The sequence below is a fragment of the Stigmatopora argus genome, chromosome 14 (genome assembly GCF_051989625.1).
Source record: "Stigmatopora argus isolate UIUO_Sarg chromosome 14, RoL_Sarg_1.0, whole genome shotgun sequence".
NCBI lineage: Eukaryota > Metazoa > Chordata > Actinopteri > Syngnathiformes > Syngnathidae > Stigmatopora > Stigmatopora argus.
The window spans coordinates 5,984,336-6,001,472 of record NC_135400.1 but is presented as its reverse complement, the minus strand read 5'-3'; the positions used below and the strand labels follow the sequence as shown (position 1 = coordinate 6,001,472).

At 39.5% G+C, this 17,137-nt stretch overlaps 1 protein-coding gene across 8 annotated transcripts; it reads right to left on the bottom strand.

Moving 5' to 3' along the window:
• Nucleotides 1–818: 818 nt before the first annotated feature.
• LOC144088174 (complement C1q tumor necrosis factor-related protein 1-like) lies at nt 819–15,865 on the bottom strand. 8 transcript variants are annotated; one of them, XM_077618455.1, is made up of 11 exons: nt 15,683–15,865; nt 14,754–14,846; nt 14,463–14,598; nt 14,338–14,398; nt 14,154–14,247; nt 12,456–12,601; nt 11,557–11,737; nt 11,334–11,412; nt 11,161–11,230; nt 2,768–2,915; nt 819–1,929 (listed from the first exon to the last, which is right to left on the bottom strand). In XM_077618455.1, the coding sequence occupies exons 2-11, from the start codon at nt 14,821–14,823 to the stop codon at nt 1,382–1,384; spliced, it is 1,533 nt and encodes a 510-aa protein (XP_077474581.1). In that variant the 5' UTR covers nt 14,824–14,846; nt 15,683–15,865; the 3' UTR covers nt 819–1,381. The 8 variants fall into 8 exon arrangements, with proteins under 8 accessions (XP_077474581.1, XP_077474584.1, XP_077474583.1 ...); XM_077618453.1 differs by lacking the exons at nt 819–1,929; nt 2,768–2,915 and adding an exon at nt 7,795–8,999; XM_077618454.1 differs by lacking the exons at nt 819–1,929; nt 2,768–2,915 and adding an exon at nt 7,795–8,999 and having other exon boundaries at nt 11,334–11,409.
• Between the last annotated feature and the right edge of the window lie 1,272 nt (nt 15,866–17,137).

The window sequence follows — 17,137 nt, the reverse complement described above, 5'->3', positions numbered from 1 at the left end:
ACACCCTTGATCTATATCATTGCAGACTTTTTTTAACCGACCGGCCAGATAAAGTCAAATTAAAACTCAAAATTAAAACTAAAACTCAAATCAATTTGCTGCTTTCTCGTACTCAATTCACAGCCACGCCTATCATAAACGACCTGTCACAGTTGCTGGCTAACGGATCTTTTATTTTGAACATATCAAAAGACTTACGCCAAGGGTGTCAGACTCAGGTTGGTTCGCGGGCCGCTTTAACGTCAACTTGATTTCACGTGGGCCGGACCATTTTAAATATAATATTTAGATTTTTTTAAATAAAAATGGATTAAAAGAACTGGATTAAAAGCCCTGAATATTTATTTTTTATAGATCTAAAACAATGTTTATTTTAGCTTTTTTTAAATATATTTTTAGATTTTACAAAATGATTTTTGAACTAAAGTTAAAAAAAAAATATTAAAAAATTACAATTATTGATTTAAAAGGGGGAAAATCAGGAAATTTAATATACATCTATACTCTTCATTTTAATTTGATCCTAAAACAAAGTCGGCACTCATGATTTACTTTCCCGGGCCACACAAAATGATGCGGCGGGCCAGATTTGGCCCCCGGGCCGCCACTTTGACACTTGTGATTTACGCCAACTATGGTTCAATCCGGTGCCCTTGTGTCTCAGCTGCCCTCCCTCCGTTAACGCACAATCATGCATATATAAATGCAACGCTATATAAATAAAGTTGAATCGTACATGGGTGGTTATCCAACATACTACATCAACATAAGTTGCAAGAATCCTTAATATATTTCTTAATAAATGAGTAGAATAGATCTTTTGACTTTTCATTTCTTTAATATATCAACACATGTTTTTCTGTGATTTAATAAAGTTGAGTGCTTGCATTTTTCAATTGTTTTAATTTTTACCACAGAATATCAGCTCCTAACTACTATTAATCGATATCGGCCCTGAAAAAAACATATCGGTCGATCTCTAGTTTACAACAACTAGTGATCTGAAATGAATTTTCAGTACATTCTTCTTCAATGCATCTAAACAAACCAAGCTGAAAGCGCATGGTACTACAATGGCTGTCAAATTCCCATCCCGAAAGAGGTTTTGCACGGCTAGGATATTTTAACAGAAGCTTTTGCATCTGAGAAAACAATGACATCACACATTTGTCCCTACATTAAGAAATCATTGCCCTCTAGTGACGATATTGACCAAATACATGAAATCTGTGCCTCAATAGTGTTGCATTAATACATTTAATTATAGTACACACTTTTTATAGGAAGCCCAGTGAACATATTGCCAGCATAAACTGCAGATGGTTAAGGTAAAAAGCAATTATATCTGGATACAATGTTGTTTGTTGCTCATACCATGTGTTTACTCTGTGCTTGCTCTGATGAGGTATCCATTAAAAGTGATATAAATATCCACATCGTCGCTATAAATTGCATTCTCCCGTTCCCGCTTGTACAGACGGACCCACACCTCATCATTGAGGACCAAGTCCAGCATAAGACTCTGGCTCTGCATGATGGAGCGGTCGCTGGGTTGGGCGTACACGATCGCCTGCTCAGCTTCGTTGCGCATGATGTGCAGGTAGGTCTCCTTGAAATTCCATGTGTGAATGTTGAGGTTGAAGAAATAGATCCCAGGTGTGTGGCAGATGAATTTCCCACCGAACATGTTGAAGTCGTCATCGAGGTTTACGAAAACGGTGTCGAATATCAGTGGCTGGTAGGCCTCCAGGCTGTGCAGGGATTTGCGACGACCGACGGAAAAAGCGGCATACTGCACTTTACAAGGGTCTCCTGGGAGACCCGCTTGGCCCTTTGAGCCTTTTGGGCCCATGGGCCCGATTGATCCCGGGGGGCCTTCCTGTCCAGATTTACCTGGCGTCCCTCTTTCACCGCGGTCTCCTTTGTCACCTGAGTGAAAGCAAAGCAAACAAATTGATGTAGAAAGTAATAATAAGATAGCATACAGGATGTAGGACGAGTTGAAGTGACGACGGGTGATTGTAGTACCGTATTTTCACGACTATACAGCGCATCGTATTTTTAGCCACAGTGTCAGTAACGAGTGCTATTTCTGTATTTTACACACACAAAGGACGCACTGTTTTTATAGACGCAGCCAGGCACGGCAAAACATAGCCAACATAACCAGCTTAAACATACACGGTACACCCACACGCTAAAAACACGTTTTTAAAAAGGCAACGGAAGCAAAACTGAGTTCGGTTGTACTTTATTTAGCCATTTTACAATGTACTCACGTCATCATCACCCACAAATCCATCAAAGTCCTCATTTTCTGTGTCCGAATTGAACAAATGTCCAAATGAGTCATTGAAAACGCTGAGTTTTATACGTTCGTCCAGGCGGCCACAATCCATTCGCAAATAGTAGCTAGCTAGTACCTAGCGTAACTATTTCAGCGCTGCCTTCCACGCTTCGTAAAGCTGTGTTGATGTCGATGTCCAGGCCACAAACCATTGGGTTTATTGACAAAGAACTATATATCCCAGCAGTCACTGCGCAGTACTTTTTCTATGGGGAAAATAGTAGAGTCGGGGGCTGCTTGCCGAAGTTGTGAGAGCTGTAGAGCACGGTGTACCCTATCGAATGATTTATTTTATTTTATCGTGATAACAACTTTAGTATTGGTCCATATATAAAGCGCACTGGATTATAAAGCGCCCTGTCTATTTTGGAGAAAATTTAAGACTTTTATGTGTGCCTTATAGTCGTGAAAATACGGTACCTTTAAGAATGGTCATGTTGATGTAGGTACGGACTTCTGGGACCTGATTGTATACTCCGGTCAAGGGCTCGGCACCGCTCCCCTCTGATAGTTGCATGTCATCACAGCAGTGTCTGCAGGGGGCAGGTGGGGTCTTGGGAGGGGCTGCCTGTGTCACCAGGTAAACAAAAGATAGGCTAAAGAAAATACCAAACATCGTGCGTGCTGTACCTAGGAGCAGACAAACAGGGAGAATTACACTCCAAGAAGAATCATATTAATGAATGAACGTGAACAGTAGGGTTAATGCATCTTTCTCACAATTCTGAGTTTAGGACTTTCAAGGTGACCTCAGGTCTTCCTGTGTAGAGTGCTAAATAAAACAATCTATTGTTATGAAAATGTATAAGTTGTTATATACTCGTATTGTCATCTAATGCAGTATATACAACTGATAACAATGTCGTCCACGCTATCAACGAAATCGTCCAATCAGGGTTTTGTGTATAACTGAGGTAAGTACTTGTGAAAACGGTATTTTGCGCTCACCTTTGGCTGCGGAGACCTCAACTTTTTGTGATTTGAAACCCGCTGGCCCATTTGTGGCATGTTTTGGACCAAAGCTCACAAAGTTGTTGTGTCAAATGTCATGTACATAAAGTTCATGTCATAAAGATTATATACTGAATGCTCATTTTATGCATTCATTTTCTGTACGGCTTATCCATAAAATAGTCGCGGGGGTGCTGTAGCCTATCCCAGCCCAACTCTAAGTTGGTGGCTAGCCAACCGCAGGGCACAAGGAGTCAGACAACCACAGACTCAAACCTAAGAAAAATTTAGTGTTCAAACAGCTTACATGCATGTTTTTCTGCACCCAGAGAAAACCCACGCAAGCCCGGGGAGAGCATGCAAACTCCATGCAGGGAGGTACAAGCCTAAGATTTAACCCTCAATCTCACAACTGTGAGGTCGACGCACTAATCACTCGGCCTTTAGGCTGCCTAAAAAAATGTATTAAAAAAATTGGCTCGGATGTGGGTAAAACATTTAGAATCCACTATGAATGATCAGATATCTAATCCGAAAAAAACAATGGGTGTTATCATTGTGTCATTGGGCCAAATAATCTTTCACATTTTCCCCTTGTACTTAGTTACTTCATTTATTTTGCCTACCAGATGCCTACTTTACGTTTTTTCAGAATGTTCCCACGATTCCCAAATAGATTTTGCAAACAAATCCAGTAAAAGATGGGAATTCCCCAAGAATAGGCAGTTACAGAATTCTGACACAGTGGTGGACTAACATGAGAAATCCTTGCAGCATATTTGTCGGTCAGCTGTCCATGTAATCACTGTGGAATTTTTACTGCTTTGTTAAAAAAAAAGTGCACAAAGGAGAAAGATGTCCTTGCAGCTGTGCGGGGTCACGTGGTTCAGGGACACACACACACACTCTTTAAATTTGTTCTCAAACAAATCACCGGAGGAATGATAAAAAACAAAAAATCCCACCATAGGATAATTAAAAGCCTGTTCTCTGCTAGCAGACTGTAATAGACATCACTTGTTAGTTTGGTTAATTAACTAAAGTATTTATTTTATCCAGAGCAGGAGGCCAAACATGAAAAAAAGTTGTAGTGCTAAGCTTGCTTGTGAGTGATGAGCCAAGACTCTGTTTTTCATTATATCGAGCTTTAATTAAAAGCAAATGTGGCAGCAAGGAAACAACAGGCGTTATATATAAAATCAAGTAAATGCTCGTAATTTGGATTGTTATTTGCAAAGTGTAAAAACAATAATAATGTTTTATTTGATGTGTGTCATGATGCAAAAGTTCTCACCTTGATCAAATTGTAGCTGCGTTAGTCCTCTATAGAGAAAAAATTGTCAAGCCAATCCTTCCTTCTTTGTGTACATATATATATACGTATGTTTCCTTTTTGCTTATCCCTGCAGCCTACTTCCCCAGACTCTATCTGTTTATTTAGAAGGGAAAGTTAAGGCCTGCCCCCCTTCTCATCAAAGTATATGATGCACAACATGTACTGAAGAGTCTAGTGGGGACAAAGAAAATTGCAAGCTAAGGTTTGCTGACCAACAAAAAAATATAGCTTGCTTCATAAATTAATATAAACTGAATGTTGCAAGGTTTCCAATTACAGTGTTACTTCTACTTACGAAATTAATTGGTTCCAGAGGTGACTTGGTAGCTTGGACTTTTCCTTTGAAGCATGGTAATTAATTGCAATGCTTCCAAGGTGCCCAACCCTACCCCAAAAATGATAACAGTATACCAATTTGTATGAAATATGTGTAAAACTAAAAAAACAGAAAAAACATGAGAAAATTATTTATTTAGCCATTAAAATTAAGAAAGCATGCAAAGACATTTTCCATTGGGGTGATGGGGCGCAACCGTTTGGTAGCTGAGTAAAGATACATACACACATGTAAATACACAACTTAACAATTAAAATGATGTTACATTTGGTGAAATATCAATCCAATAAAGGTTGTCCTTGCAAACTGGGCAATAGCAAGATTTGTTGACACTTTGATGACAGCACACTTTCTTGGATTTGGAGTGAAAAGCAAAGAATAAAGCTACATCGAGGAAAAAGTCTTGAAACAACTCTATGAGAATCAGGAACTTACCGCTGGCCAGAGCAACTCCACCATGTTACCGGAAAAAGTACCCGGAAAGTGATCTTTTGGTCAAACGGTCGTGCTCATACTCCAACGGTAATCGTGACCGGACGTTTGGTCGCCCGGACCCAAACGTCCGGCGAACAAACGTCCGGCGCCCAAACGTCCGAGTACCAAACAAGGTAAAACAACACGGTCTATGCATCAATCAAAGCCAACAATGTCCCTGAGCAGTTTCACTGAGCGGACGTGTGTGTATAAGAGTGTGTGTGTACATGAGTTGTCCCCTTAGGAAGGGACGTCAGGTTCTCCAACAAAACACAATAAAAGTACGGTAAATTTGGAGCTTTTCTTTAGCCTAATAATTGATAGGGCATTAAGTATGACAAAATAATAATTCACAGTTTGTATTTAGGGAATTTGAGCAATAATTTTAAATGGTAATTATCAATAACCTTCTGGGCGACCAAACGTCCGAGTACCACCGGTAATAATCGATCACCATAGCGATTACTTTATGATTGACTTTAATTTTTTTTTTTACCAAAAATGGGTCAGAAAATCAATCTACAATATTATATGATACAACTATCAAAGAGAAAAACAAGGTATTTCTAAATTGGGCAAAAAATATAACAATGTTTATTTTTCTAATGTTTGTGAACAATCCATTAAAAACTATGTATGGAATTTCGGTTCAACAGTTCAGTAAATAAATACAGCGAGACTAAATGATTGCGACATTCTCGTAAAAAAATAGTCTTTCCAGAATTGTTAAGTCATTGGCTGCCATTGACAGTCAATTCATTTAAACTGGGAATACTGGCTTTGAAAGCTTCCAATTCCTCGCCAGCCATAGCAATTTCAATGCCAGTTAAAGAGTCAAATGATTATATTTTGATGGAAATATTTGGTAGCAACCCAACATATTGATAAATCGATTCTTGGATAACACTGCAATACAAAGTACCTATATTGATATAGTATTCCCATTTTGATATATTGTCACACCCTTATTCCCACCCATTTTCATTTTAGGCTAGGATCTGATGAGATTGTTAAACCCATCGGGACATCGCTAGCGTAAACCAATGCATCTGTGCTCCTCTTTGCTTTCTTAAGGGGTTCCACAGGGCTCGATTCTAGAGCCAATGTTTATCTTCTCATGTGCTCTCCATGGGTTATTGCTGAAGAATGATTGTACTTTTATATGCTGAAAACAGATTTAAATTTAAAAAGAAAAATACATATTTAAAGGTGCCACTGTCTACCTCTCAAAGTTTGTTTTATTCAACAAAAATGTAAATTGATACAGACTTGTTCACATAATGTTCCATTCATGTCATCAATCTGGTTTCACTGTGGTTTTCTCACTCACCCTAATAGTAGTTGTATGTTTTGTGTGAGCTTGCCCAATGTCTGCTAAAAGTGAACACAGCCAAATGTCAAACCACTCACAAATACACACTCTCACACCGCTGGGACCACCTGACAGGACATGCGAACGTACAACACAAATGCTCACGTGAACTCATGTATTGTTCAGCGCCTTTCTCAGGCCACACAGGAAGTTTCAGGGTGACCCATTTTTGTGTGTGTTTGGTCACAGCACACTGAGAACACAGGAAATTTAGTACTTCATTTTCTCAGACAAGAATTATAAATGACCTCATTGATGCTCACACGCAAACAAAGATAACAAAATGAAAAGCGTATTATTGCTGGTGATGTCGTCAATGAATGACACCAGTAACTGGTTACATTAGAAAATCAAAAGTACATAATTTACAGTTTTTTACATTCACAACAGTTTCTTAATCTCCCTTGCCTTAAACACTGGTTAACATTAGATAAATGATTGACTTCACTCAATGCAGAGTTCCAATATTGTAACCATTGAAATTCACAAATCAACAGCTAGATGGTTGAACTATCATTCAATTATTATCAATTACATTTTGCATATTTATTTTATATGTACACATGCACACACACATGCACACACACACACGCACACACACACACACGCACACACACAGATACACACACACATTTTTATATAGTAAACCGGTAGCCTGGTGGCTGAGTGGTTAGCGCATTGGCCTCAGTTCTGGGGTCCTGGGTTCAAATCCAGGTTGGATTTTGTGGAGTTTGCATCTTCTACCTGTGTGGGTTTCCTCCGGGTATTCCGATTTGCTCCCAGATTCCAAAGACATGGATAGTAGGTTGGTTGGACACTCTAAATTGGCCCTAGGTATGAGTGTGAATGGTTGTCTGTCTCCTTGTGCCCTGCGATTGGCTGGCCAATTCCGGGTTTCCCCCGCCTCGTGCCCAAAATTCAGCTGGGATAGGCTCCAGCACTCCCCGCAACCCTTGTGAGGATAAAACGGTTCAGAAAATGAACGAATGAATATACTATAGTAAACTATGGGCACCTAGCGGACACCCTGAATTGGTGGCTAGTCAATCACAGGGCACAAGAAGACAGACCACCATTCATGCTCACACTCATACTTAGGGGCAATTTAGAGTGTTCAACCAGCCTACCAAGCATGTTTTTGGGATGTGAGAGGAAACCGAAGCACCCGGAGAAAACCCACCCCAGAACTTAGAGGCCGAGGTGCTTACCACTCGTCCACCAGGCTCCTCCTCAACATCCAATCAATAAAAGTTTAATCAAAAACAGGATGACAATAAAAGTCAAAATATTCAGAGATTTTCTATATATTACGCTCAATCTTACACTGATACCCTGCCAGTATTGATGCAAGACTAAGCATCATTTTCAGCAGCAATGAATGAAAGAAATTGTGTTTGCAAAGCAGAGATTCACCTCAGATTGATGCATTCCTGGAAGTAGTTTTTATCTCCTGCAGGATGAAATAACCTGTTTTTTCGGACTCTTCTGGCATAGAAGAAGGCCTATCCATTGTACAAGCAAGGGGCCAGCCTGTGGCACTTACATTGGCTGTTACTGTAGAAGCATGCATCTTAATGCTATCCGATGGTATATGTGTCAGGCAAAGCGGAGTTGAGGGGCTACAGATCTGCGTAGGAAGATGGAGGGGTAGGCTTAGATGTGAGGAGCTACGGTGACCTGAAATCTGGTCTTCTTCCCTATTTACACCTAAAATATCTTCTTTGACCTCCTCATCTTCATCTTCCTTTTCATTACAAATGCCCGAATCGGGGCTTTGCACCCCTCTCTTCAAGCTCTCGCAGCTGGGAGAGTTGGCCAAAACAGGGCAAAGATGGAAAGGAAGGCAGAGATTAGCATCACGTGCCTTGTGAAGAACGTGGAATTCATTTTTATATGCAAAGTAGACATGATTGCTCTTATTTTGAACAGAGCTTCCAGAGGACCCGTTCACAAAGTAGCCCAAGTTCGAGAAACAAGACGAAGATGAGGAATTGTCTACGAGCCCGCTCGCATCAGAACCCGACGATGCTTCCAGGTAGTTAGGAGGGACATGATTGGCGCTGGGGGAGGGGTATCTGGAAGTAACCTCTTCACAGCTTTCACATACCTCCACTGGGGAGATGTGGTCAGGAGGTTGAGCGGTGTGCAAGGATACTCCAGCACAATTTGGACTCAGCAATGTCTGTACAAAAAGAAACAGAATCATTACAGAAGCCTATATGAGAAGTTTTTGGCTGATCTGAAGGGCCATTTATTTTTTTTAAGTAGAATCGGAATCATCTTCACTAGCCAAGGAACACACGTGGAATTCATCTTGATCTGTTAGGACACTTCCCAGAAACCTAATCAAGTAACTGGCTGCTTAGATAAAAAAAAGGGAAAACAAAAGGAATGACTCCCAAATGTTCTCCTATGGTTATGGAGTAGTGTGAGATTAGGGAACAAAACACCTCAGCTGCAGATAATAAGACAGTACAACAAAACTCAAAGATTTCCACATGTAGGAAGGAAAGGAATTGGGGAATGCATAATATCAAGTCGCAAAAAAAAGGAATGCACCAATTTACAGCTCATAACAATTTGCTTCACACCTTTCCAACTTCAAATGTTGCAAAGATTCACATAACAAAGGCTCTCCTTGGATTTCGATGTTGACAAATATGAGCCAACTTCCCATGGGATTTTTAACACAAAAGATGTTTCCCTGTTAAATGGCAACATGACAAACATAAAGATCCATTTATCTTCCATACCGTGCATCCTCGAAAGGGTTACGTGGTTGCTGGAGCCGAACGCAGCTGACTTCAGGCGAAAGGCAGACTACACTCTAGACTGGTCGCCAGTCAGCCATGAGGCACACAGAGACAAACAACTATCCGCAATCACAATCATACCGCTACCAGCGGGAATCGAGCCCACATCTGCCCACACTGAAGCCAGGTGAGGGAACATCTACACCAGGGGTGTCAGACTCGGGTTGGTTCGCGGGCCGCTTTAACGTCAACTTGATTTCACGTGGGCCGGACCATTTTATATATAATATTTAGATTTTTTTTTATTATAAATGGATTAAAAGAACTGGATTAAAAGCCCTGAATATTCAGTTTTTATAGATCTAAAACAATGTTTATTTTAGCTTTTTTATATTTTTAGATTTTACAAAATGATTTTTTAACTAAAAACACTGAAAAAATGGATTAAAAAATTACTATTATTGATTTAAAAGGTGGAAAATCATGGAATTTAATATACATCTATACTCTTCATTTTAATTTGATCCTAAAACAGAAAGTTGGCACTCATGATTTACTTTCCCGGGCCACACAAAATGATGCGGCAGGCCAGATTTGGCCCCCGGGCCGCCACTTTGACACTTGTGCTCTACACCATGAGATGGAAAAATAACAATACATCTCCCTTATTTTTTCAGTTCACATAATTCACACTCACTAAATCAAGGTGCAAGTTATGAGCCCATTTTTGGCAAAAATTCCGCCAAAATTGGACAAACATTCCCAATACATTTTTAATGAACATATTTGTTTCCAATGGTACAATGAACTCCCTAAAAAATGCTTCTATTCACTTTGATCGATTTTCAACTCATACGCAAAAAATCTCAAATCTCAATGGTCGTCATCTCATCTCATCTCATTTTCTGAACCACATTATCCTCATTAGGGTCGCAGGGGGGGGGGGGGGGGGTGCTGGTGCCAATCCCAGCTGACTTCGGGCCAGAGCCGGGGGACACCCTGAATCCGTGGCCAGCCAATAGCAGGGCACAAGGAGACAAACAACCATGCACACTCACACCCATACCTAGGGGCAATTTAGAGTGTCCAATTAGCCTATCATGCATGTTTTGGGGATGTGGGAGGAAACCGGAGTACCCGGAGGAAACCCACGCAGGCCCGGGGAGAACATGCATACCGACTTGGACTTGAATCCAGGACCCCGGAGCTGTGAGGCCCGACATGCTAACCACTCCACCACCGGGCCACCCATGGTCATCATTACTATTATTATTATTTTCTAAATGACCTGACATCAACAGGAGGTGACTCATAATCAACAAGTGCCTGAAAATTAACAAGGAAATGAAGTGACCCACAATTAAATCATTGCCTGCCATTAACTACAATGGATATTTAATTTATTTAACCTAAAAGAACTGTTTCATGTTTCATTGCCATTGACTGCCCTTAGATGTAAACCTATTTTGACCGTAAGGTAGGTATGAGCAATGAGTTAAGAAAGAAGTGACCGGAAAATGCCCGAAAAAAATTAATCAGAATTAACCAAAAATTTACAGGATTCTGCAGAAATTTCATTTTCTTATTCACCTTTGGATTTCCTCCCTGGGGAGTTTTGAAGTATTTTGATGGATTTGGAACTGGCTTCACTTGAAAGAATCTGAAATCGTAAAAAAGATATATATTGTAATTTAATGTTACTGTTTTTCCAATAGTATCACAATAATGTGCTCAAAAGTTTTATTTTAGTCCACTTTTTTTACCTCTTTCTGATCCCACTTTTGTAAAAGATAACCATCGTGACAATCGAGAAGAACAAAGCAGCATATACTATGAAGGCTTCTGAAATAAAAATTCAAAATGTCAGAAATACTTGATAAAGGCTGTGTGCATTGCTAAAACAAATTAAAAGCGTTTCATTCAAATTTGCACCGAACAAACAATGTACCCGTTAAAACCTCAGCCATCGCTCTCTCTCATCCTTACCACGTTTTGATGATTTTGGCTTGGCGCTTGGTGCCACCCAGGATACAGATGGACTCCAGTCACTCCACTGGCTGTTTTCTCTGTCTGCCGGCTTGACTTTCACACGAATATAGTGCTCACCTTCCAGCCCCAAAGCAGTGGTATTCAATTGTGGTGTGTCGGTGGGAAATGTATGAACCTCCTGGTGGCCAACGTTAACATATTTATAATATCAATATATAAAGGTGTTTTATCTAGTATAGGTTTTATACATTAGAGCAGGGGTGGGAAAACTATTCCACAAAGGGCGGCAATGGATGGTGGTTTTCATTCCAATCCATAAAGAAGACACCTTTTCACCAATCTGGTGTCCGACAAGTGCAATCAGTGGATTGCAGTCAGGTGCTTCTTGTTTTCTGCAGAAATCTTATTGGTCAAAGTGTCTGTGCTGGATCGGTTGGAACAAAAACCTGCACCCACAGCGGCCCTCGAGGACCGATTTGCCCACCCCTGCAATAGAGTCAACCCTGGCCAATTGAGAGTCAGTACATGAATTGGACAAGAAGATGCCATTTCAAAGCCACCGAGACCAGCATATGGAAAAAAATCCTATATAAATTTAGGCCAAATTATATCGTGATATTGATATGCGACAATAACAAAAAAAATACAATAATCAACAATTCTCACAGTGCAGCAGTAAGCTGAATTGCCACAAATGTTACATGCAACAAGTAGTAGTAGTATAGTTATATATATATATATATATATATATATATATATATATATATATATATATATATATATATATATATATATATATATATATATATATATATATATATATATATAAAAACATACATAGTAGGGTAGAAAATGAAAAAAAAACATGCCCTAAGGCAGAAATGACAGATACTTGCCTTTATCATCGGGTCACGCTTTTGGATCTGAACTTTGTATTCAAACACTGTAAGGAATACAGAGCGAGGGCTACCTGGACCCCAATATATCATGGGGTCATTGTCAGTGTGGTTGACAAATGGGCGATCTGGGGGGTGTATTTTAACTGCAAATAGACACAGACATCAGAGTCTTCTGTTAACTTTTTAAGTATCAGTGACAATAACACCCATGTGGTGTCCAATCATCCTTCTGCTGTAAATTTACAAACTATGAACTAACCCTTATATCAAATAAATCTGACGTCTTCTTGTGATAAACTAAATGAACTTTTGATCATTAGCTGTCAGCCCAGACTTTTTATTGTTAAAAGGCCAGTAAATATGCCAATGCCATAATAAATTCTACACTTGAATTAAAACCTGGATGCATATATATCAGCATACATCATGCATATAACAGTCTTGTTATGACAGAAACCATTCCATTCTGATCAGTGGCAGAACAAGTGAACCGGGCCCAGGTATGCAATGTCATTCCGCCCCTTGAATGCTGCGGGGGTTTCAGGGGTGAGTTATCACTCTGTTTGAGCAGGCAGGGGTGGGTGAATTATCACTCGGTGGGATGCTGTCAGACATATTTTAACACTGAAACACTATTATAACGCTCTGCACATTGTCGTACGTTTGTTTTATAGTACTCTTCTCACCCAGCCACGCCCCCTAACACCTTAAAACTCCTAAGGAAGGGGTGTCAGACTCGGGTTGGGTCGGGGGCCGCGTTAACGTCAACTCGATTTCATGTGGGCCGGACCATTTTAGATAAACTTAGATAAACTTTTTATGGTACTCGGACGTTTGGTCGCCGGACGTTTGGTCGCCCGGACGTTTGGTCACCGGACGTTTGGTCGCCGGACGTTTGACAACATGACAGAGAGTTTACTGTTGAAACCAGCTCTCAAAATTATATTCATATGAGAGAGAGTTTAATATCTAAATATCTACTGTTGAAACCAGCTCTCAAAATTATATTTACCCGGGCGACCAAATGTCCGGCGACCAAACGTCCGGGGACCAAACGTCTGGCGACCAAACGTCCCATCACGCTTTTTATAAATGGATTAAAAGAACTGGATTAAAAGCCCTGAATATTCAGTTTTTTTATCGATCTAAAACAATGTTTATTTTAGCTTTTTTAAATATATTTTTAGATTTTACAAAATGATTTTTGAACTAAAAACACAGAAAAAAATGATTAAAAAATTACAATTATTCATTTAAAAGGAGGAAAATCAGGAAATTTAATACACATCTATACTCTTCATTTTAATTTGATTCTAAAACAGAAAGTTGGCATTCATGATTTACTTTCCCGGGCCACACAAAATGATGAGGCGGGCCAGATTTGGCCCCCGGGCCGCCACTTTGACACGTGTCCTAAGGGCTGGGGCCAAGGAGCGGGTGCGCGCCTGATTGCGACTATATTTTTTTTAGGCGGTAATAGTCAGATTTTGTGATAAATTTTAGATGGCTGTGTAAGTTCAGGACTGACAAAAAATTTGCACCAATATTTCTGGCTGTTAATGACATTACGCTAATCTTTGACCTGTCCTTATTTTGGGTCAAAAAAGATCATCTCTGTCCTCCCTCCATTTAGCTGCAGAAAATTCCAGTCCATGAGTTAGTAACACAAAAAAAGAGGATAATTTCATCACGTACTGTGACTTGCGACATTGTAGTCTTTAAGCTTTTCCACCAGTACATTGTTACATTCCATGCTGATGTTTGGCATTGTCTCAAAAAGGGAGAATTTCTGGATAAAGCAAAAGAGATGTAAAAGAGAGAGGGTGAAAATTATAAGCCCCATGCAGTGTCATCATATTTTTTGGGGGGTAACACTCACTTTTTCAAATACAAAACTGCATCCTGGAAGTGCGTTACAGCATTGTTTCACCTTGCAGCTCCTAAATTGATAGCATAAAGATTATTACATAGTACATTCATATTGTAACAATCTGTATGTCTTACTGTATTGAAATATCGCGTATCCGCTTTTTCCAGATTTTCTTGTAGCCAAAAATCATGCAGTTCTGGCCAGACTCTTTTGGAAAACTGTTTAGTGTACATGTCACATTGTTGATGAAGTCATTCACACAGGTCAGTCCTGAAATGCAAACTCTGATGAAATAATGGTTTGCACACATGGAGCAAACTCATATTTAATCATAATTTTAGTTTGCTCTGTGCAATGGTAGCAATTGCACATGTGATAACGGATGTCATGAAAATGCTCAGGAAAAATTACACAATGGACCATACCTTGCAAGTTTGACTCACAGAAAAGGGAAAATAGAACCGCTGAAATGAAATAGATCTGGATGAGCCCCATCGTTACATAATCAGGGAGTTAATCTATAAAATAAGAAGAAGAAAAAAAGAGTTTCATCACAAGTGGAGTTGAAATCTACTACACAGTGTTGCTATAGTTTTTTTTTATCATGGTATTATATTTACAGACCCTAATTTACTGGGTGTCTGCTTAAAAAACTAAAAAGACCCAAGCTTGTGAGGTTTTTATTTATTAATAAGTCATGGGAACTATACCTGCAGGTAAATGAGTTCACACAGAGAAAACAAAACTAGCCAAAAGCAGTGAAATGACTCACATTCTATTAAAAATAAATTATATGTATTTATATATATATATATATATATATATATATATATATATATATATATATATATATATATATATATATATACGTCTTCCACCGTGCATTAACAGCCAGTCCCCCCAGCATAAATGGACTTTTATCTCCATCAATAGCATGCGAAGTGTTGAAAAAACGTTTTAAAAATTGCTTAAAAAATGTACTTGAGTCTGTAACTTTGTGCATTTCTTTTTTTTTTACACATTTCAATGTAATCAATTTTGCTTTATTCTTAACATTGAATTGAAATTTACAATAATGATCATTAATAAAAAAAAATGTAATAGTAATTGATAATATTTCTTTTTGTTAAATCATGTAAAATAGTCACTTGTCCTATAAATAGTTAAGTCTTAAATATAAAAAAAATATAAAAAATAAATATATATATATATATATTCTATTTTAGTTGGATAAAATTTCAAGCATGAACACATGGATTTAGGCACTTTTCACTGCCCAGTACCCATAAAAAAATAAAAAAATAAATCTTATGAATAGAAAAAACTCCTTGTCATTAAAAGGCTGATACCATACCTGACTTTCTTGGTTTTGTAAAGGCAGCAGTGTGTGACATCGTCATCCCTTCTGCTACACTAAAGATTTCAGATGAAGCTTTCCTTTTTGGGGGGGGGTCTTACTGTCCTCCTTGCATTCTGCTTGCTCTCCTTTTCTCCTTTCTCTCTTTTTGTCACTCTACCTTTGGCCCCCTTATTGCCACTGTTCTTTTTGGGCTGGCCACTGACATTTTCAGTCACCAACCACAGCTTCTGCCTGGGCCTTTACAGGAAGCTTTGTGACGCATTGAGTGGAACTGAAAGAGTGACGGGCCAGGGTGGGGGGGTTAGGTGAGTGCAAACACGCAACACCTCCCTTGGCCCTACCGCCACCTGTCACAAACCCAATCACAACTAACTATAGTGCCGTTAAAGTACAAAATGCACTGGAAAGACGGCGAACACCACATCCTGTTACAATCGCTATGTCAAGAGAGATGTTCACCAAGTCCTCTGAAGTGGTTCAAGTCAAAGAAATTCGGTTAAAAAATGTTCCAGGCTTTAAATTCTTGACTATGTTCCAAATTTAGAAGCACGGTATACTATACATAAAATTCACATGGCCCAGTGGACGAGTGGTTAGCCCGTTGGCCTCAAAGTTCTGAGATCGAGGATTCAATCCCAGGTTCAGACCTTGCGGTGGGGAGTTTCCATTTTCTCCCCAGGCTTGCGTGGGTTTTCTCCGGTGCTCCGCTTTCCTCTCACGTTCCAAAAACATGCATGGTAGGTTAGTTGAACACTCTAAATTGCCCCTCGGTATGAGTGTGAGTGGTTGTCCATCTCCTTGTGCCCCGCGATTGGCTGGCCACCAATTCAGGATGTCCCACGCCTGGTGCCCATAGTTGGCTGGGATCGGCTTCAGCACCCCCGCAATGCTTGTTAGGATAAGCGGTGTGGGAAATGGATGAATATGTATTATAAAAGACAATACGCTACAGCAGGGGTCAGGAACCTTTTTGATGAAGAGAGCCATAAACAATTCATATTTTGTAATGTTATTCCTTGAGAGCCATACTCCGAATTTAAAAGACCTGGATTTGAACCCCGGACCCCCACTGTGAGGCCAGCGCGCTAACCACTCATCCACCAAGCTCATTGTGAAGCAGAAATACATACCAATATGAAATGTGCATTTGATACACTGCAATATCATGCACCGTTTTAACTGTGCTAAAATTTAAGAAAATAAACTGCTCAATTTAATAATGGAAATTAAACATTTTGGAAAGAGAAATGCAAATGCGTTCCAAAAAGGTGACAATTTATAGCTGAAACATGAGTGGTGGCAATGCGGGTTTTTCAACTGGCCTCGTCGTGTACATAACAGGAAAAACACATTCTATAACCACGACCCACTTACACTTTTTTTGTTTTCTTACCATTTTTTCTTTAATTTTTAGCCCAGTAAGCTCATACTAAACCACACAAGAAGTGA

Bases quoted from the DNA above. Each gene is read 5' to 3' on its own strand.
- LOC144088174 (XM_077618453.1), bottom strand. From the start codon at position 14,823: ATGGGGCTCATCCAGATCTATTTCATTTCAGCGGTTCTATTTTCCCTT. The intron at 14,399-14,462 runs GTAAGACATACA...CTATCAATTTAG, and splicing joins ATACGCGATATTTCAATACA to GAGCTGCAAGGTGAAACAAT. The intron at 14,248-14,337 runs GTGAGTGTTACC...TGCTTTATCCAG, and splicing joins GCAGTTTTGTATTTGAAAAA to AAATTCTCCCTTTTTGAGAC.